This window comes from Alnus glutinosa, chromosome 1, assembly GCF_958979055.1.
Source record: "Alnus glutinosa chromosome 1, dhAlnGlut1.1, whole genome shotgun sequence".
NCBI lineage: Eukaryota > Viridiplantae > Streptophyta > Magnoliopsida > Fagales > Betulaceae > Alnus > Alnus glutinosa.
The window spans coordinates 40,875,571-40,898,988 of NC_084886.1; the positions used below are offsets into that span (position 1 = coordinate 40,875,571).

At 36.6% G+C, this 23,418-nt stretch overlaps 1 protein-coding gene across 1 annotated transcript; it reads right to left on the reverse strand.

The window, feature by feature from the left end:
* Window positions 1-17,705: 17,705 nt before the first annotated feature.
* On the reverse strand, window positions 17,706-22,082 carry LOC133881468 (probable 1-deoxy-D-xylulose-5-phosphate synthase, chloroplastic). The gene is made up of 10 exons (XM_062320410.1): window positions 21,668-22,082; window positions 21,321-21,455; window positions 21,054-21,218; window positions 20,788-20,938; window positions 20,086-20,357; window positions 19,712-19,985; window positions 19,039-19,346; window positions 18,606-18,887; window positions 18,224-18,508; window positions 17,706-18,098 (listed from the first exon to the last, which is right to left on the reverse strand). Exons 1-10 carry the CDS (start codon window positions 21,782-21,784, stop codon window positions 17,949-17,951), a joined length of 2,139 nt encoding a protein of 712 aa, XP_062176394.1. The 5' UTR covers window positions 21,785-22,082; the 3' UTR covers window positions 17,706-17,948.
* Window positions 22,083-23,418: the final 1,336 nt, after the last annotated feature.

Sequence of the window (23,418 nt, forward strand, 5' to 3'; positions counted from 1 at the left end):
AAACAAAAAAAAGGAGGGGTGGCTCAGCCACCATCTTCGCCGGTTTGGAGTGGCCGAACCACCCCATGGCAAAAAAAAAAATAAATAAATAATGCCTTGGGGGTAGTTCGGCCACCCCTCTTCTTTTTTTTCTTTTTTCATTTTTTGCCTTTTTTCAATTTTTTTTAAAATTTTATAATTTTAAAATTTTTAAAGATTTTTATTTTTTATTATTTTTATATAGTGCCACGTGTCAACCGCTGCGGTTGACACGTGGCGGGCCGTTAAATATTGGACGGAAAAATAGATAGAGGTACCAAGTCCGTCTTTATTGAAATTTAAGTACCAAAAAATAAAGTTGTCAAAACTCAGGTACTAAAAGGGTATTTAACCAAAAAATGTACCCAAACTTTAAAAAGTATTAATTTAAAGTATCTATCTTTCAATTTTTTTTTTTTTTCAATTTCAACCCTCCGTTAGAATTTTCCGTTAAATCCAATAAAATTTCCAAAATACCCCTATGTTTTTTTTTTTTTTAAAAAAAAAAAAAATTTAAAATTTTCAAAGATTCAAACATGGATATTTTTGCGAATTCTGTTAAGTTCTTACCAATACCTAAAATTTTTTTATTTTTCAAAAAAAAAAAGAGGTATTTTGAAAATTTTGACAGGATTTAACGGATAATTCTAACAGAAGGTTGAAATTGAAAAATAGATACCCTAAATTGACATTTTTTAAAATTTTGATGCATTTTTTCAAAAGTAATAAAAGATTAGGGGTTAAAAGTGAAGTTCTCTCTTACAATATTGGCTACACACATATATACTTAAATGAATTAAAGCCATCACAAAAGTACATTATGATGAATCTTCAAATGAGTTTATTGTTAAAACATTTTCAAAATTAATATGTATATATATTTATCTTGTGTTTTAGGAATGTTTTAAAAAGAATGTATTAAAGAACATTAAATAAAGATAGTCCCACATGGAAAAAAGAAAAAGTGTAGTTAGCATTTATAAGGCTCAACACACTTTAAGCATTTGAAGTAATATATGCTTAGATGTATGCACTTACGTGTATACTCTAGTACGGTGCGAAGCACTGGACACGCGTATAGTAGTGGGCTGTAGGGCGATAGTGGCGCACTTGGCACGAAGCATCGGAGTGATCTAAGTAGATCCAATGGTTGGATTTACTGGACCGTCACTAAAGTAAACTATAAGGTCAAATCACCTTTTATCTAACGATTGAGATTAAATAATAATGATCTAATGATTATTATTAAATAATCATTGATAGTTATTTGATCTGATGGTCAGAGTTAAGTATCTGTTAAAATAGCAATTTATGACTATTACTTAAGCAGTTATGGACGGTTGGATTAGTAGTTATTCAACACAATACAGAAGTAACTGTTGTCCAGTTATTAAAAAAATAACAATTTTTCTTTCATCTTCAGCTATTTTTTCCTGATACCTTCTGTATTTAAATTTTGAGTCTCTGTTTCTTGCTATAATAGAAAAATCTAAAAGTATTCTGGTTTATTTTTTGTTTGTGCAAAACGCAATTAAACAAACAGAGGATTCTATGCTCCATTGTATCCTAGAAAAATGTTTGATGTAACCCTTTGCATACCTTTCTGTTGAGGCAAATAATTTCTTAAGGAAAGCCACATTGTAACGCGCCTTAGGAGCATTTCGTTTTTATGCTTTCTTTTACTTTTTTCTAACAATCTTAAGAAATTATTTGTTGCTTCAATGGCACCACAATCTCTAAAAGAACTTGTTGCTGACTTTATCAAACTTGAAAGGTTTGATGGATCCTCGTTCAAGTGATGGAAGAAGAATATGCATATCCTCCTTCCTGTATTGAGGGTGGCTTATATGCTTACAACTCCCGAACCTATAGCACATGAGAACGAGACGATTGCTGATACTCGAGCAAGGATGAAATGGGAGCAGGAGGACTACATTTGCAAGGGCCACATCTACAATGCTATGGTGGATTCTCTGTTTGACATCTCCCAAAGCAAATCAAAAGCCAAAGATCTCTTGGATACACTCGAGGTTAAGTATCTTTTAGAAGATGCTACAAGTAAGAAGTTCTTGGCCTATAAATTTATGAATTACATAATGGTTGATGCTAGACCTATTGTTGAACAATTTAACAAAATTCTGCATATTTTGAGTCAATTTGGGTAGCATAACATGAAAATGAATGAGAAAATTGTTGTCTTATCTATCATTGATAAACTTCCTCCCTCTTGGAAAGAACAGAGAAAGATTCTGAAACACAAAAAGGAGGAGATAACTATTGATTAGTTAGGCCAGCACTTTCAAATTAATGAAGAATTGAAAATCAAAGAAAATGAAGATTAAGGAATTCTGTCATCGAAAGTGCATATGGTGGAGGAAGGGACTCCTTCAAAGCAGCCCTCTCAATTCAAAAAGCCCAATCAGAAGAAGAGGAAGAACTTTAAGAACCAAAAGCCGAACCAGAACCATGAGAAGAAAAATAAGGGTGGTTGTAACCATTGTGGCAAGCCGGGCCACTTTAAGAAGGACTGTTGTTTTTTGAAAAAAAATAAAAAATAAAAAAAATAAAAATGAGCAAGCTTCTGACTCGAAAGAGTTTGAGGCAATTATTTTCGTGGTCTTTATGCTTGAGGAAGATGGTTCATGCTAGATTGACTCATGTGCAACAAAGCACATATGCAAGGATAGGAGTCTCTTTAAGACCTTTGAAACAATGGAGGATGGATGTGTACTCTTTATGGGGAATTCTTCCATTGTTGTTGTCAAGGGCAAAGGAACAATGAATCTTGAATTCACTTATGAAAAAGTTCTGGCTTTAACTGATGTATATTTTGCACCAAAAATTAGGAAGAACCCTGCGTCTGGAGGTCTTCTTAATAAATTTGGATTTAAGTCTGTCTTTGAGTCAGATCAATTTGTGCTGACTAAAGAATGTGCTTTTGTTGGGAAGGATTATCTGTTTGAATAGATGTTTAAGTTGAACCGTATTAATAAAGTTAATAATTCTACTTAATTGGTTTACTCAATTTCTTTATGACATAATAGATTAGGCCATGTTAATACTAAAAGAATGCATGATATAACTGTTTTAAATTTGATTCCCAAATCTGTAAATGATATATTTGATAATTGTAGAATTTTCATGCAAACAAAGATTACTTGAAAACCTTTTCCAAAAATTGATAGATTTTCTATTTTGTTACAACTTGTACATGGTGACGTTTGTGATAGTAATCCTGCAAGAGGCAAAAAGCATTTTGTAATCTTCATTGATGATTTTTCAAAATACTGTTATATTTATCTTATGTTTTCAAAAGATTAAGTTCTGGAAAATTTTAAAGTTTACAAAACAAAAGTGAAAAATCAATGTGATGTTAGAATTAAATGCCTCAGATCCAATAGAGAATGAGAATATTATTTTCCTTCATATTATGAATCTGTAGGCATTATTCATGAAACACCAATTGTAGATACTGCACAACAAAATGGAGTTACAAAAAGGAAAAACATAACTTTAGTTGAAATGATAAATGCTTTGCTATATAATTATGGCCTAAATAAAAATTTTTGGGAAGAAGCTATACTTTCTACGTGTTACATGTTAAACGGAATAACTCAAAAGAAATCCAAGATTACTGCATATGAATTATGGAAGAAAAGAAAACCCAACATTAGTTATTTTAAGGTGTAGGGCTATTGTGAGATTACCTGAGTCAAAAATCAAGAAATTGGGACAAAAAGATATTGAGTGCATTTTCTTGGGTTATGCACAACATAGTAAAGGTTAGCTGTTGAACCTAATCTTTCTATTGAGGTAAATACTGTTATAGAATCCAGAGATGCAGGACTCTATGAAAATAGGTTCACATCAATTCCATCTATTAATGATAAGATGGTGGAACCTATAAGAAATAACAATGAATCTGGTGAGCCAAATGAGCCTTTTGAAATAAGAAAGAGCAAAAGAATGAGACAAGAAAAATCTTTTGAACCAGATTTCATTGTATATTTGGTTGAAGGATCTAGAGATTCATCTTGTAAACAAAAGATGATATCACCTAATATGGAATCAGATCCTTTGACATATGAAGATGCTATGAAGTCTCAAGATTCTGCATTTTGGAAGGAAGCCATTAATGATGAAATGGATTCTATAATAGGTAATAACACGTGAATTTTAGTAGACTTACCCCCTGGTTCCACTCCTATTGGTTGTAAATGGATTTTTATAAGGAAATTGAAGGTAGATGGAACCATAAAAAAATTCAAAGTAAGGTTAGTTGCTAAATGATTTAAACAAAAAGAAAGTTTGGATTATTTTGATATTTATGCTCCTATTTCTAGGATTGTTACTATTAGAACATTAATTGATTTAGCATCTACTTATAAATTTGATATTCATCAAATTGATGTTAAAATTGCATTTTTAAATGGTGAGCTTGAAGAAGAAATTTATATGCATCAACCAGAGGGATTTGTTTTGCCTAATCAAGAACATAAAGTTTGTAAATTGGTTAAATCTCTCTATGATCTTAAACAATCTCCTAAACAATGGCATGAAAAATTTGATCAAGTTGTGATTGCAAATAGTTTTAAAATCCATGATTCTGATAAATGTGTTTATAGTAAGTTTTATAAAAATCAAGGATTATATGTTTATATATTGATGACATGTTGATTTTTTGTACTGATTATGATAGCATTGTTAATACTAAGAATTTTTTTGTCTTCTAATTTTGACATGAAAGACTTGGGTGTTGTTAATGTGATTCTTGGTATAAGAATTATTAGAAATAATGGAAGTTTAATTCTAACTCAATCACATTATATTGAAAAAGTTCTTAAAAGGTTTAATCAATTTAATTGTAAATATGTGACTACACCTTTTGATGCTAGCATGAAACTATATCCTAATACTAGTAAAGTTGTAGACCAATTAGAATTTGCTAGAGTTATTGGTTATTTGATGTATGCAATGACATGTACTAGACCTGATATTGCATATGCAGTTGATAAAATGAGTAGATATACTAGTAACTCTAGTCATATTCATTGGATTGCTATACAAAAGATTCTTAAATATTTAAAGAAAACCATTAATTATGGAATATGGTACAGCGGTATCCTACAGTATTGGAAGGATATACAGATGCTAGTTAGATCACGGATAACGATGATCACAAATCAACCGATGGGTGGATATTCACTCTTGGTACGGTGGATGAGCTATCTCCTAGAGTTCTAAGAAACAAAACTTTATTATGAACTCTCCCGTTACAGCAGAGTTTGTGGCATTGGATTCTTGTATCAAAGAAGCGAAATGGTTAAGGAATTTATTAATGAAAATTCCTTTGTGGCCTAAACCTATGCCTCCTGCTTCTTTACATTATGATATTCAGACAACATTATCACGGGCTTATAGTCATATTTATAATGGCAAATCAAGGCTTATTGGTTTAAGGCATAGTTATGTAAGGCAATTACACACCGATGGAGTAATTACAATTGATTTTGTGAGATCTATTCAAAATTTCGCAAATTCATTGACTATTAAAGCAAACATCAGAGAAACCCAATCTAGACAAACATCTAGCACCTCACTACTCCAAATGGAGACTTCAAAAGAAAAGGTTGAGCAGGAATGCCGGTAGAGAAGCTAATGGTGGCGCTTGACCAAGGGTGCTAACAAGAGAACCCCATAAAAAAGGAGAGGCTAAGAGGTACATATACAACAGTTAAGGGATCTCCTACCAAGACAATAAATCTGATGTCCAACCAAATCAAAAGTTGTTTGAGCTCAGATCCAGATTAGAAAAATTTGGGGAACCAAAAACGCTTTTTAGAAAAGAGCAAGGAGACCTTAGATCTATTGGGAAAGATCCAAGGTAGAGGTGGCACCTGCAGCCCATGCGTGCTAAGGAGGTGCATGCGGTACACCCGCAGGGACAAAAGCCATATGGAGGAAGAAGGCAGACCGATGAAGGTGGAGAGGAGTTAGACACATGGATGACCGAGGTGGATGGATGGATATAGATCTTACCTCCAAAACTCGAAGAAAAAAACAATAAAGGAAAAAGTAGTAAAGGATAACCCAGTCAAAAAAGATTGGTGGTAGAGACATCATGTGGGAGGGGATGAGGAAGAGGATAAACTATTATGTATTTTTGAGTAACCGATTTTATGTTTGATTTTTAGGAATTAAAACCAAGCCTTTTCGAGGGACTTTAGAACCAGGCCTCCACACTTAGTAATGTTTATGGACTCTCAAATTGACTCTCATTGAAGTGGAGAATGGACTTTAAATACAAATGCATTAACAATATAATAGACCCACATCCTAGTCGTTCGACTCTAAGATCATTCCTAGCAGATACCCTATAACCCATTATTTTCCCTAAATATTGGAAAAATGTTAAAAAATAAATAAATACTAAAAATCATCTACAACAGATTCCCTGTAAATTCCTTATACAATAGGAATGCTACCGTTCTACCAAACGCATTGGGTAAAATTATAGCATTCCCAATGCTTATTATAATCATTAGAAAAAAGAAAAAAAAAAGAAAAAAAAAAAAAGAAAGATCAAACAACGTTACAATGTATTTTGTTGTTGTTTTGGCACTATTTTGTGCTTTTTTTCTTTTTCTTTTTGTTCTTGTAATCTTTGTTCTGTAATGTTTTAGCTCTTTACGAAGACAACATTGAGCCCAAAAAGATTGAAGTTTGGTTTCAGAACCGCGGGTAAATGGATGTAAATATGTTAAAGATGAAAACTTGTGCACTTTTTCATTGTTAATTTATTTACTATGTTATATTTTGATAAAATTCTGTCTTTGTAGTAAATTTTTATTTGAACCTCAGAGTTTAAATGGACCTTAGTAAATTATTTAAATTTGGTGTCAAGTTTGATGATGTGTTGCCAAATTAGAGTGCTTGAGTGAAACAAAGTGGATTATGCCAAAATTTTGTGCCCTATTGATGTTTGAAAAGAATAAGAATTGAATTATGCACTAAAATTTGCATCTGTGATTCACATTCCAAAGTATACAGCTCAAGTTGGATTGCCAACAAAATGGTTGGTTTCTATAATACTGAGCTTATCATAATACACCTTTAAGGCTCAAGTCAAACTGGAAATTTAGTGCCAAAGTAAATTCTATAAATACACCATTAACAACCATTGTACACCAGAAACATACACAAAAAAACACATTGTATGGGAGAGAGAATTCAGCTACTCCAAAAACAAGCAATTAGTAGCAAAACTTTTAAACCATGTTTTCATTACTTTACACAAAAGTAATGCCAAATAGGTTACTTGATCCAACATTTACTGGAATATGTGGCAAAAGGCTTCAGTAAGTCGGTATAGCTTATCGGCACCTACTGAGACATCCCAAGTGCAGAGATGACATACTGTATGCATGTCTACATAAGGAAAACACATGAGAGGAATAAAGTACCCAAAAATATGTAGTCACTTCCACCAAATATGGCAGCATTGATGAAAATGTATATATTAAAATGCCCATCAAAATGAATATCAAAATACTGATATCAAAATGCCCATCAAAATGTATATCAAAATACTGATATCAAAATGCCCATTAAAATGTACATTAAATATACATTCAGTACCTTAACTGTACAAATATATATACATTCAGCATCAAATATACATTCACATCAAATATATATATATATATATATATATATTAAAATATATATTAAAATGTATATATCAAAATGCCTATCAAAATGTACATCAATATACACACATCTTCAATGACAACCAAAATGTACATCAAATACCATTAACTATTTATTACATTGGTCTCAACGTGGAAGTAATGACTTCATCAGAAGGCGGATAATTGACCGCACAGCATCGGTAATTATGGGCAGGACACTTAGATAGTTGAGTGTGGCATAGATTTCATTGAAGATGGGCCACACATGTATTTCAATTGCAGGGTCAGTTGGGGTTATGGAATTAAAAACATCTATCATCCAAGCAATTATTTCGGCTGGGTTGGTATTGATACAATAGGGTAATAGCTACAATAGTTGGAGCAATACTTATTGGATCAAAGGGAGAGGATCCATAGTCAAGACCCATCGTTAGATCAACCTAAAAATATCAACTTCAATATCCAGACTTCTAAAATGGATAAATTTCAATAACTAACACAATACTATCAAGTCATTCTAAAAATTTACTTGGGAGCATAGCCTGTTCACAATTGATACATCACGAGTTTGTAGGGCTATAATGAAAGCCTCTTGGTATTTGTGTTGGCTTACCAATATGGATAACAAATTTTTAGGATCAATCAGCAAATTCACCTAATGCACACATGATTTGTTTTCCTCATTGTACACATTCCATTGTTAGAAAATTCTTGGAAATCATCACATAACATCAAATCACCATTATGCATGCTAAGTGATGGGCATCTTTTAAATAAATTTCAAAATATGAAAAAGAAACACTAGACTAGGTGCTCGTTATAAAGGCTATAAGACCCTTACAACAGGCTATAACTTTGTTGGGATTGATTCTAATTAAGGTAGTGTATTGATTCTAAGTTTTAAGTAAAGACTGTAAAGTGATCCTGGCAATCTGCTCATACTCATCATAGGAATTTTGATGCAATTCATCCAGCAACATCTGGTTTTGGTCGACCTTAAGGGTACCTTTACCTAACCAAGACATCTTCACCGAAAGGGAAAAAAGAAAAAGAAGAGAGAGAGAGAGAGAGAGTCGGAGAGTACCTTTTTTGATTTCGCCAGAGACAGATCCGGCTGCCAAATCTGCCGGAGAAACAAAACTGCCGACCAGAGAGAGAGAGAGAAGGACGGCCTCCTCCTGGACGGAAGTTGCAGAGGCAAACCGGCCGGGAACCGTTCCACACACACACACACACAAAGAGAGAGAGAGAGAGAGAGAGAGAGAGAGAGAGAGAGAGCGTGTTTCATTTTTCGATCCAAAAGAAAAAAAATTAAAAATAACATACAAGTCAACAGTATTGTGTAAGTGTTTTTTTGATTCAAAGATCCCTTCCAATAAATCGGTCAAATGTCCAGGGTTACAAAGATTCCTTAATAAACTAAGTCAAAGGCACAAAGGGTAGAGTTTCATCCACCCAGGCAAAGTCAGATTTAGACCATAACAGACCACAGCTACTAAAAAATCTAGACAACAGAAAATGCCTCTATAGGACATAAACCTCTACTTGATCTAGGAGAGGACATACATTCAAAGCTATAAAATAGCTTTTACAGACCAGGTTATATCTTAAAAGAACAAAGCAGACTGCAAAGGAAAACAAACTACAAACAAAGAAACAGAAACACCTTCAATTGTACTGGTCAGAGGGGCCAAAACCAATTCCCCCACTTCCCCTTAATGCTCGACGGTTTGGGTGCACAAACTGCTAAAACACCGAAATAATTTCCATAAAATCGGACGGTTTCAACACCGTAGCTTTTTCGAAAACCTCGGCCTGGGGCCCCTTGTGCAAGAGAGCGGTTACTGAAGAAACGCAACCGCTCATTCACCCAAACCTCCATCCCATCAAAGATCCATTTGCCGTCGTCGCTGCAGGCTTCCATGGAGAAAACCTGTGCACCGATCAGCTCCATTGGTTCCAACAAATCCAATAGCCACATCCTGTAATAACTTCAGATCCAGCAAAACCAAGCAAAGCCGCCAAATCCTTGGAATTCATCGCTCTTCTAGATTTCACCGAAACACAAATCTTGACTTTTTATGGAGACCCACTTTGATTCAACATCAACACTGGACTCCATGCATCAAATCGGGATCCTTCGTCAGTACGCCCCAACTAACCAATAGATGAAAGCACAACAAAAAAACATAAAAACAATTTCTTCATCCCAGAAACAGGACGAGAAAAAAAAACCCCCTCTGATTCAACATCGGCACTGGACTCCATGCATCAAATCGGGATCCTCCGTCAGTATGCCCCAACTAACCAATAGAAGAAGCACAACATAAAAACAATTTCTCCATCCCAGAAACAGGATGAGAAAAAAAAAAACCCTCTCCTCCAAGGTGCTGAAGACGCCCTAGGATAGAAAGAACACCTACCGTAATCTAAATAAACGAAACCCTACCCTCCTCTACAACCAAAGCTTTCATTTTCGCTCTCTTTATGCAAATAACCGCTACAAAGCTTTTTTTTTTAAGGATAATAGCAAGGTTTACTATTAAGTATTGTTTAGACAAATTAAACTTTGAATAGTATTATGATGAAAAATCAACAAGTGCTCTCTAGTGAAAGGTCTTTTATTCCTTTTGTTCTCTCTCTGTGTCTTCTTCATTTTTCTTTATTTGGACAAACCTTTTCTTTCTCTTTGTTTGCTCAGGCCTACTGCTTTCTTCCTTTTCAAGTATGTCTTCTCCTTCGTTGAATATTCAGGCTTTGATTGCTAGTACTGCTGCGCTCAACTGCGATGATCTTTCTTCTCTGGAAACTGTTCCTTTAAACTACCCATAGCAGGATTCATTTTGTCTTATTGGTCGAATCTTGTCTCCTAAACCTCCATCTGCCTACTGGGTGCATGAGATTTTGACGCAAGTTTGGAAGTTTGCTTGTCCATTTGAGGTTGTTGATTTGCCAAAGGAGAAATATCTTATCAAGCTTTCTCAACATTCTCATATGGATAAGATCCTGGATCAAGGTCTCTGGAACGTCAAGAGTTCCTTACTTATTTTGAAGACTTGGTCTTCGGAGCTCTCTTTTGATGAGGTGGAGCTCACCTTATGCCCCTTTTGGGTTCAAATTCATGGTTTGCCTCAACATAATATGAATGCCCAGAACGATGCACAAATCGGTAGTCATATTGGAATTCTATTAGATGTGGAACATGGGGATACTGTTTGCACTCATCATCTTCGGGTCAAGGTTAAGGTTGATACTTCAAAACCTTTGGCTCCTGGGTTTCTTTTCCCTCATCCTGGATGTTCTCCTGTTTGGGTTCAATTTTTGTATGAACGCTTGGCTGATTACTATGTGCTCTGTGGTCTGGTTGGTCATCGGCGAAATTTTTACCCTGCTCCTCCTCCTCAAGGCCCTGAAGATAAGTACGGCATTTTTCTGCGGGCCTTTGTTCTTTCGGGTCCATGCTCATTTTCGGCTCCTCATTTGGCTATTCAGGCGCCTCCTATGCCTCCTGTGCTTTCTGCTTCTCCGGTGCTCTTCACAAACTATGACACGGTTAGTCACCGACCTTTGCAGAGCAAGCTTATTCCGCAAGTTTCGGTTGTGGATGTCTCTGGTTCTGGGCCCTCTGCCTCACCGATCAAAACGAGCCATGTGCCCCCTCTAAATTCCTATTTGCCTACACTTGGTTCTGGACGTGCCACGTCGGTGTATGGGTTGGATCCCTCGCCCTTAGTGTCTGACAGAGGTAAGGGTTTTTGTTCTGATGCTGATTTTTCTGAACTATCTTATTTGGACCCTAGTCTTTATCCACCTTCTTGGGCCTTATCGGTTATCCTATCCTTCCCTCTTTCCTCTCACACTCGGTTCTTTGGCCCCTTTCCTTCTTATCCTTTTAGCCCATCAACATTTCCTGATAGCCCAACTGCTTCTTTTCCCCCTAGGCCTTTTCAAGTTTTAAATGACCCATCTCCTTTTTCTCACTCTCTCCCAGCCCACTCTTTTACCCCTCATGTTTATACCCCTATCCCCCGACCCAAACACGAGCCCTCTGGATCTATCCCCTCCCTAGCTCGCTCTCACCCTTGTCCACCTAAGACTCCAACTGGTCCAGTTCATGGTTTAGTCCCCTCCTCTGGGTCCTCTTCTGGTTGTGTTCCTGCAATCTCCGGCCAGAAGTGGGTGTTTGTAGATGAGTTTGTGCAGTTCTTCCCAAGCCGTGCTTCTGTTTCTTTTGGTCAGAATCGTGATCCTGGCCCTGGGGCTGCTGAGATGCCATCTCCCCCCTGAAGCGACGTCTCTCTCCTCCGGCTAGTCCTCCAATGAGTCTTCAAGCTCGTATGGATTTGGCTGCTTCATCTCTGACAGCTCTTCGGCATTCTGCTCCAGCTACGGTGAGTTTGCCTCTGATTTTGGAAGTCTCTGTGGCTCGCTCTGTTTCTCCCATCTGCATGGCAAATAGCCCCCTGGCTCCGATTTCTCATTCTTCTATTAGTGTTGTTTCTTCACCGAAATCTTTGGCTCCTATGGGGGTTCTTTCTTCAACTATGGTTTCTCCAGTTGTTGCTCGCAAAGTCCATAAGGTGGCACGGAAGGCCCGCAGTGTTACTCAATTTGTGTTACTTGATGATACTAATCTTGGTGCAGGCTCTGTTCCTGCTAGCTCCACTTCAGAGGCGGCTGGTTCAACCATGCCCCCTCCAGTCCCATGATTCTACTTTCCTGGAATTATAAAGGTCTAGCTCAATCCTCTACAATTTGTGCACTACGAGCTATTATCAGGAGTAATCACCCTAATATCATCTTTTTGTCAGAGACTAAAACTAACTTGGTTAGCTCTATTTTGTTTCAGCTAGGTTACTCTTTATTTGTCCAGGCTCCTTCCTCTAGTTCTAGAGGAGGACTTTTGCTTGCTTGGCACTCTGATATTAAGCTTACTAGTTTGTTTGTTTCTCATAATCTAATATGTGTTCACTTCTTCTCTAATTCTCCTGATGTGAAATGTTTGATTTCCTTTGTTTATAGACCTCCTTATCAAAAAAGTGGTTTTGATTTTTTGTCACAGCTTGCTGATTTTGGTTTTGATTGCTCGGTCCCTTGGCTTTGTATTGGTGATTTTAATTCTATTACTTCTTCTATGGATAAATTGGGTGGCCAGCCTTTCAATGGTTTATCTCAAAATGATTTTAGACAATTTATGAACTCTTTTGGTATGATAGACTTGGGTTTTTCTGGCAATCCTTATACTTGGTCTAATCATCGTCAAGGTCATGATTTGATTAAGGAACGCTTGGATCGTGGTATCGTTTCTAGTACTTGGTTGCATGCTTTCCCTGCCATCTCGGTTACTCATTTACCATATTACACTTCGGATCATAATCATTTACTTCTCGATACTGCTATTCCTTCTCCTTCCCTCTCGAGACCTTTTAGGTTTGAAGAATTTTAGACTCGTGATCCTACTTGTGGTATTGTGATTAATGAGGCTTGGTCTACTGTTGTTTATGGTCCCTTTTCTTTTTGTTTGGCTCAAAAACTCAAAATCACTAAAAAGGCTATTAAATATTGGAATAAGTATCATTTTGGCGATATTAGGAGTAAGTTGGATTTCACTCTCCTTTTACTTGATATTACCCAACAAGCTTCTCCTTCTGATTATAATTTATCTTTAGAGCTTCATCTCAAGTCTTTGATTAATGAATATCTTATTCAAGAAGAATCTCTTTGGAAATCTAAATCTACAGAACTTTGGCTCACCTGTAAGGATCTTAATACTAGGTTTTTTCACACTAGTACTTTAATTCGTCGTAGGAGAAATGCCATTGATCTTCTACACATTTCACATGATGGTTGGCTTTCTGATCGGACTGATATTGGTGGTTGTTTTGTTTCTCACTTCAAAGATATTTTTACTTCTTCTACTCCTACTATTTTTGAGGAACTTCTAGATCTGTTTCAATGCTCTATTTCTGATGCTGATAATGTCATGCTATGTTCTATTCCTTCTTAATTTGAAATTTATGATTCTCTGGCTAGTCTTGGTGTCTCTAAAGCACCTGGTCCTGATGGTTTTACTGCTCTTTTTTACATGAAATATTGAGATTGTATTAAAGATACTGTTCTACAGGCTATATGGAATTTTTTTCAAGCATAATCAGCTTTTAAAGGAGCAGAATCATACTTTTATAGCTCTTATCCCTAAAAAGATTGGAGCTTATATTGTTCATCACTATCGTCCTATTAGTCTCTATAACATTATTTACAAGATTATTTCCAAGCTACTGGATAATAGGCTCAAGCCTCTTCTGTCTAATATTATTTCTCCTTTTCAAACAACTTTTGTTCCTGACCGTCATATACAGGACAATTCTATCTTGGCGCATGAGATGTTCCATACTCTTAAATCTAAGCGTGGCAAAGGCGGTCTTATGGCTGTTAATATTGATATGAAAAAGACTTTTGACAAAATGGAATGGAATTTTTTATTGGTTATTCTTCAGAAGCTTGGCTTTCATGAAAAATGGATTAACTGGATCCAGTTGTGTATTACTACTTCTTCATTTTCGGTTCTGCTCAATGGTAGTCCTTTTGGCTTATTTTCCCCCTCTTGGGGTTTGCGGCAAGGTGATCCACTATCTCCCTTTCTCTTTATTATTGGGACTGAAGTTATTTCCCGTCTATTCTATAGAAGTCTTCGTGGTTTTAAAATTGCTCATTCCTGTGGTCCTTTAAGCCATTTGTTGTTTGCTGATGATTTGATTATTTTTACAACTGCAACTGCTAGTGAAGCTTCTATTATTTAGACTTGCTTGGATAAGTATAGTCATTGGTCTGGGCAAACTATTAATGTCACAAAGTCTAATCTCCTTTTTAGTAAGAATACTACTACTGCTATGATCTCTGCTATCCAGACTATTCTTCCTTATACTAGCACCCCTGCTACTGCTCGACATCTTGGACTTCCTATGTTATTTGGTAAATCCAAAATGGCTACTTTTTCGGATATTTTGGATAAAGTACAAGGGAAAATTGAAAGCTGGCATTCTAAAACTCTATCACAAGTAGAGAAAACGGTTTTGGTTAAGGTGGTGGCTTCTGCTATTCTCTCTTCTGTGATGAGTACCTTTTTTCTTCCAAATGGACTTTGTCATCAGTTGGATAGAGCTTTCAAAAAAATTTAGTGGGAATTTCCAAAGGACAAATCTCGAAATCTCTCCCTCAAATCTTGGAAGTCTCTGTGTTTGCCTAAGGATCAAGGTGGTTTGGGTTTCCGTCTTATGAAAGATGTTAATTTTTCTCTTATCTCTAAACTTGGCTGGAAGTTATTATCACATCATGATTGCCTCTGGGTTTCTCTCTTCAGGAAGAAGTATATTAAATATGCTAATATCTTATCTACTCCTCTTTCTTCTGGATCCTAGATTTGGAATGGCATTAGATCTACTGTGTCTTTTCTCTCTTCTGGAGCATTCCTCATTTTAATTCACAGCTTTCTATTTGGTATTCTCCTTGGGTTCCTACTTTACTCAAAGTTATACCTAAGCCTTGTTTGCCCTCTTTTAGCTCTTCTTATGCTTTAGCCATTGCAAATCTTATCCATTCTTCCTCTTTGACTTGGAGGCAGAGCTTATTGCAGTTTCTTTTTACGCCTTCCACTGTCTCTGAAATTATGAAAATTAGACTTCACCCTTTGTCTGATTCCATTCTTTGGACTCCTTCTACTACAGGTATTTTTTCCACAAAATCAGCTCATCACCGTCTCTCTTCCTGCATTTCCTTCTTTCCCCTCCCCTCTTTCCAAAGTTTGATGGAAAGCTCTTTGGAAGCTTAATTTAAATCATTAAAGTTTTTCTTGTGGAAAATGGTTTGGAATATTATTCCTACTAAAGTGCGTATCTCCCTTTCCATTCCAAATTCTATCTATGATACTACTTGCTCTTTGTGTTCCTATCCAGTGGATTCTCTCTCTCTCTCTATCATCTTTTCTTTACTCATCATGTTGCTCGCATTGTTTGGCAACAATCTTTTTGGTCTTTAGATGCTATTGCTTTACCTGTTGCTAATATGATTGATTGGATTCAGCTTATACTTAATCCTTGTATTATTAGTATTCTTGACTCAGATATTCATCTATTTCAAATATTTGCTGCCATTGCTTGTGATAGTATTTGGTTTGCACATAATAAAGCTCATCATGATAATATTGTTCCAAATGCTCTTGTCCTATCTGCTACTATTAACAGGACTGTTTTGGAACATCATTCTACATGGGTTTCACGGCGCCCACAGCCTCCTGCTCTTTGGCTGAAACCTTGTGCTCCTTTTTTAAAGATTAATTATGAAACTGCTATAAGGGATTCTTTTTCTGCTCAGGCCGCAATTTGTCGAGATTCTTCTGGTTCTATTATACAGTGCTCTTCTATTATCAGTCCTCCTTGCACAGCTATTTATGGGGAAGCTTCTGTTGCACTATTGGTTGTTCGTCTGGCTTTATCTTTACAACTCTCTTCTTTTGTTTTAGAAGGTGATTCTATTTTGGCTCTTCAAAAACCATAACATACAAAAGACTAGCATATTGCTCCTATCATCTCTGAAACTCTATTCATAATTCCTCTTCCATCTACTTGACTGGCTAGTCATATTAACCGAAGTGCAAACTTCTGTGCTCATCATGTGGCAAATTGGACCGCAACTAAAAGTTATTTTGACTGCATTCCCACTCTTTCTTCTACTTTTTTAGTTCCTTAATTTGTTGTTCTTTCCTTTTACTTAAAAAAAAAAAAAAAAAACTTTGAATAGTATTGTGGAAAGTGCTGAGCAGGGATCTTATCTCTAACTTAACCGCCGGCCCACCATGAAACAAACTGACCCCGCTACCAACCATGCAAATAACGACGCACTACCACGTAACACGTTTACTTAAAATGATGAGACACATTCAACTACAAACGAAAGGAAAGGAAAAGGCCGCGTGGCCAGTTTGGGGAGGATTCTTTTGGGACGCGTCGAACGTTTGTGTTGGTCTAAATAGTTGACATGAATTTGGACGCTGAGTGTGACAAAAGGCAACTAATTGCTTCGATATATATATATATATACATAAATCAAATCCCACTTACGTGACATCTTTTTCTTTGTTGGCTCTAATAAGCCTCCCATTCTTTCTTTTGCTATACATGTGTCAATCGATTGATCCACCGCGTGAAAAAGGTTGTACCCAATTTGTGCCCCTCTCGCCCAACCTGAAATGACCTTTTTTCTGTGCCAAGCAACATCTTTCCATTATTGCCTATTCCGTGTTGCCAACAAACACCATTCTTCTATGGATTTATTCATCCACTCCACCATAAAAAAGACAAGAAAAAGCAATAGAAGCGTTATTCTCTCACTTAAAATAATGCTAGCCAACTTCTTGTTAATTTATCACGTATTTTAAAAGCTTAAGCCGATAAGAAGAGATGTCATTCCCTCATGTACGGGTTCAAGCTCTCCTTTAGTTGGTGAGACCCAACTCGTGAAATATTTCATTGAAATAAAAGGTGAATGATGAAATCAGAATTTGAACTCTTGAACTCTAGCTCTAATATCATATTAAATCACTACCTATCTCAAAAGCTTATAATCTAACATGCAGTACAGGTACATAACAATAGCTGATTGCCTCATTAATCAAAAGTAATAGTTCATAGAATGCACGTAATTAAGGTAGCTATCAGGGTACTTATTTTGAACGCCGAATTATTGAGGAAAGTCGGCAGAGATATTGAAAGAAGTAGGTCAGACTTGTGTTAGGCCTGTATCTGAATATTCACCTGATTTATACCTCCAATACCTAAAATGCAAACGTATGGCAATATGCCAATATATATCTTTTCAATCCACAATCATCGGGCAGTATTTATTCCAAAATTGACATGACTTTTAGGCAATGCGGCTGCAAGGACTTTCAGAACAAAGAAGAACTGGATTGTCAAGCAATTCACACCTGATCAATAAATCGAACAAAAAGCAGAGGCATCAACAGCTTTTGTTTTCACACGCTAATGCTTTTGCTATTAGAGTATAATTGAAACCCTTGTTTCTTTTTAACTAGTTGGTTTGATGTAATCTGGATTGGCTAGCTTACATTTCTATGCTGACACTACTATTATACATAAAATGAAACATGAAAGATAGATAATACAGATTTGTTTTGTACATTGTTGGGGGGAGTGAGACCTGAACCCCACTTTCTAAATTTTCTTATGACATGATCTCCAGCGCCTCTCTTGTTTGTCCCAGTATATTGAACACTGTTGCTGCAATATGAGATGGTGTAAGACCAGCTTCAGCCAGTTGGTCGGCAGGCGATCCATGGTCAATGTACCGATCAGGCAGTACCAAAGGTCTCCACTGCAAAGGTATTATTAGGGGGGCACACAGAGAATTATCAGAAGCTAAGTTCAATTGTAAGTCCAGAGAAAAAAACATAATTTGGTGTTTCAATCAATTTCTACAATATGTGTTTAGATTCATACCTTTAGTTTTCCATCAAGAAGGCCATCAAGGGCCAGGAACTGAACAACATGAGACCCAAATCCCCCAATTGATCCTTCTTCAACTGTAATTAAGAACTCATGTGATTTTGCAAGGCTGCGAATTAGGGCACGATCCAATGGCTTGCAAAAGCGCGCATCTGCAACCGTTAGACTTAAGCCATGGGATTCCACTAAAGATGCTGCAGCCAAACAGCTCTGAACCGCTGTTCCATAGCCCAAGAGTGCCACTCTTTCCCCCTCTATCAGTATCCTGCCCTTTCCAACCTGTAAGAAAATGGCCAGCCATTTCCAATTTTTTCAGATGATGTGCATTGAAATATTTCTTCACTATTGAGACAGCATAAACTCAGTTGAAAGTTACCTCAAGAGGAATGCCTTTATTCCCTGGCGGTAGCTCAACACCAAACCCATTCCCTCTCGGGTATCGGAAACAACTGGGCCGATCATCTATTGCAGCAGAAGTGGCAACCATGTGAAAGAGCTCTGCCTCATCAGAAGGAGCCATGACCACCATGTTGGGGAGGCAGGCCATAAATGTGACATCAAAAGACCCACAGTGTGTGGGACCATCTGCTCCAACAAGCCCAGCTCTGTCCATTGCAAATCTCACAGGCAACTTCTGCAGATCCACGTCATGTACTACCTGTGTATGAATACACAGCATAAATTTTTTATAATCTGATCGTAAGTTTGAATTAGCATAACGAGTTAGTACTACTATCACCAATGTCATTATATCAAGTTCTCAACAGAACAATGATAAGAAAAAAAGGCAAAGAAGTTATGTGGCTTGCCTGGTCATAAGCCCTCTGAATGAAAGATGAGTAAATTGCACAGAAAGGTTTAAGGCCTTCACAGGCCAGACCTGCAGCAAAAGTAACGGCATGCTGCTCTGCTATCCCAACATCAAAGCATCTTGTTGGGAAACGGCGAAGGAAGAGATTCAAGCCTGTTCCACCTCCCATTGCAGCATGGATTGCAACAACACCTTTGTCTGCTTCTGCTTCTGCAATCAGAGCTTCCGCAAAGTATGTTGTGTAAGACTGTGTAGGAGCCTTGGATTTGAATTGCTTCCCAGTTGCTGGATCAAATTTGGTCACTCCTGCAAAAGCAGAACCAAGGATATTCATTTGCTAGGCAAGAAAACTCACTCTTATGTCACTATTATACACGAAAAGTCTTTTATAAAGCATTTAAAGGAGGTCACTTTTGCTTTGCATAGAATTTGAAATAAACAACTTTTTATATATTTTTTTTTATTTTTTGGTACTTCCAAGTCTGTTCCTATCAAGTAAGAACAACAAGTGACACTTTGTGCACTCAAATGCTAAGAAAATCCCCATAAAAAACAATGCCAAAAAAATGAAATCAAAAAGATATCAGGTTTAATGTAAATACCCAGATCCTCAGCCAACCCCCTTGTTCATGATTAAAAAAATTATCGTGAATTTTTTGTTCTGTATTTACCATGATACTTGTCTGCTGCTTTCTCTGCATATGGGTATCCCCTGCCTTTCTCAGTGACAACATGGATCAGAACCGGACCTGTTGAATTGGTACTTTTCACCTCTTTGAGAATGGCAACAACATCATCTATGTTGTGACCATCAACAGGACCTATATAATATAATCCAAGCTCTTCAAATAGTGTTGATCCAGAACCACTGATCATTCCACGAGCATATTCATCAACTTTAGCAGCAAGTTCATGCATGGGACCACCAATTTGTTTTGTAACTCCCTGCAACAATCTCAGTCAAAATAAAAGTAATCTCAGTTTCAATCAGATATTATGATTCAAAGTGCTTTCTTTGTTGTTGCTCATGTTTATTTCTGTGTACCTTGGCAACCTCTCTTAATTCTCTGAGAGGCCTGTTAGATTGCAACCTACTGAGAGCACTGCTCAAAGCTCCTACAGGTGGTATGGGCCCATCTAGATTAGCAGTAGGTAAAGAAACCTGTTTATTGTCATTAAGAATGACAATCATATCAGAATCAAGGTACCCTGCATTATTCATGGCTTCATAAGCTTGCCCAGCTGTCATGGCACCATCACCTATAACAGCAACAACATTATTCTTTCTTCCCTTTAGATCCCTCCCTACAGCCATTCCTGTTTGCCCAATAACATATCAAAAGTTAAAACCAAGAACAGACCAAACTTTATGCTCTCTCAATTGCAATTGAGATTGAGAGATCAGCAAGCATTCACAGTCAATTGGTTTGTATTTTCAAGGAAAAGGTGGGGTAATTTTATGAAGGAAGTTAGCACGTCATATCATGAAGAAGCTTCATGATATCAGTTCACGAGGTATGTAAAACATTCAGCATCCCACAAATAACCATAAAAAACAAACATTAAAAGAAGCCACTTTTCTTCATTTTGAAGAATCATATAATTGTTGTCACAACTTACAATAAGATAAACACAGCCATAAACTGGAACATATCCAGCTCAGTTAAACTTAATGTTCTAATACTAGTATTTTTTCAATTGAACTTAATGCATTCTAAAACTTAATTGGAGCAGAACAAAGAATTACCAAGTCCTGCAGAGATGGTGGTAGAACTGTGACCCGTGCCAAAGCAATCATATTCACTCTCCGAGCGCTTTGTGAACCCTGATAACCCATTTGTCTGCCTTATAGTGTGCATCTTATCTCTTCTTCCAGTCAGGATCTTGTGTGGGTAAGACTGCAAATAAGTAAAAGGTACAATAAAATTTATATTTAGTGTTTTTGCTAGGATAAACAAGTTTGCTCAACGAAAGCTACGACAAAGAAGAACCTAAGAAAGGTGAGGTTGGTACCTGGTGACCAACATCCCATAATATCTTATCTTGAGGGGCGTTAAAGACATAATGAAGAGCCACGGTGAGCTCGACAACACCAAGACTCGAGCCTAGGTGACCTCCAGTTTTAGAAACATTAAAGATGACATCAGACCGCAGTTCATCCGCGAGTTGTTTCAGCTCCTGCATCAAGGATTTGTATGAAGATTTAGATACGTTCTATACAAATAAAGGAAGCTCCTCTTGGAATGAATTTCTACTAGCCATATGCTTGCGGTTTTGTACCTTAATTGATAGATTTTTCATGTGAATTGGATAGTTTATGGTGTCCAAGAGAGGAGTTGGTGGTCTCTGTGAATGATACTCCTCCCTCTCTGATAGTGACGCACAAACCCCAGCTGGCCTTTTCCTGACATGTACCTAATCGGAACAAAACAACCAGTTGTTTTATGCGTATGTTGTTTACAAACTTGAAAATAACTGAAATTCCAAATCAAACAACATAAAAAGAGAGAAAAACTCAATCTTTGACGAAATGAATAAGACCCAGTTTTCCTAACACAGTTCAGCACAACACGGGTGTTCTTTCAAACATGTAATGAGCGTATTTACTCTGATACATAATTTCGCACCTGACTGAGCTTGTGCTGAGATGGGCACAGCAGATCCATTCCCCATGAGGATTTTTGGGAACCAGAAGCTGTCGCCCGGTTGACATGGGCAGGAAATGAAAATGCAGAGAGAGCCATTGCACCTATAACAAGAACAAGAACAGAGTAGAGAGCTCAAGAAGCTCAAAGTATATATAGAAGATGACCCAGAAAAGAAAATAAGCTACATATCACTTTCTGACACAGAGAGAGAGAGAGAGAGAGAGTGTGGAAAAACTAATTAGTGCTAATGATAGTGTTAGATACAATGGAAAAAACACAAAACGAAGTGCTTCATAAAGTGGCGGTGGACTTGAATAAAAAAGGGGAGGAGCTGAAAGCATGTGGCTGACAATGAGTGGAAAGCATGGACAGTCCCAAGTCTAAGTACAAATTGGAGCCTAAACTCCCAACTTCGTATTTGTACTCTTACCACACCCAACGTCCCAGGACCAGCGTGGAAGGCCAATTCCCATTGGGCCACGTCATCCGAAATCACAAACGGAGGGATAGAGATAGATATAGATATAGATATATGGATAATTATAAAATGATTTATATTAACAGTGGCGGATGCATTCATATTTCATAGGCAGCAGGGGCCACCGCAGAAGCCGTGGCCGCCTGCTGGAGTAAGAAAACAAAAGAATTCTTGGCAAATTTTCATTGCTAGAGCTAATGGGCCAATGGCTCCTAGTCTCCTACGGTCCTACCTCTTATCAATGCTAACAGCCCACTTGGCCCCACTACTTTCTTTTTTTTTCTTTTTCTTGTAAATCTGTAAGACAAACTTTGCGTACAAGGACATAACCTAAGAAAAAGAAAAAGTCTACAATAGGCTCAAGCTACTACTAGTCTACAAGTGTCAAGACTTTACATAGAAAATAAAATAAAAAACAAATTTAAAAAAAAAAAAAAAAAAATCTCGATCGTGTGGTAAAAGCCAAGAAATGCATAAGAAAATGAAATGGAAAAGTCAAAATTTGAGATAGTCTTTGTAGGACTAAGAAATACACTGAGATTATCCTATTGATTTTTCTAAACATGAGAAAATTAATTTGAGATTTCAGTTGAAGTATTTTAAATTTGATGTGTATAATAATTCGAAATTATAAAATTTGCCTTCCGTTGCAGAATAATGTCAAGGATTGGTAGGGACAAAAAAAATCAAAGACATACCATCTTATTGATAAGTTGATTCGTCTTGTTTTGACTCTTCCAGTGTTTACAGCGACTACCGAACGAGCCTTTTGAGCTATAAAAGTTGTTAAAACAAAACTTCGCAACAAAATGGAAAATGAATTTCTTACTAATAGTTTAGTTGTCTATATTGAAAGGGAAATTGTTAAAAGTTTTAATTTAGATTCGATACTTGATGATTTTGTTCATCTAAGAAGACGTAAACTAAATTTTTAAACACTTTATATTTCTATTTTGTTGTACTAGTGCCAACATGTTTTATTGCTAATATATTAATTTTGACACATATTTATGAACTTTTCTAATATACTTTTGTGATACACATTATGTGACAAATTACTTAATTTTTATTTTAAATTGTGTTTATTATATTTTTAATTTGGCCGTCCAATCACAATTATTTGGCTTAACTACTGATTTTATCTCTTCAAAAAAAAAAAAAAAAAAAAAAACTACTGATTTTATATATATATACTTTTGCTTGGTAAGAGAGCCAGAAAAGTGTCAGGATGTGATGGCATTGGGTCAAAAAT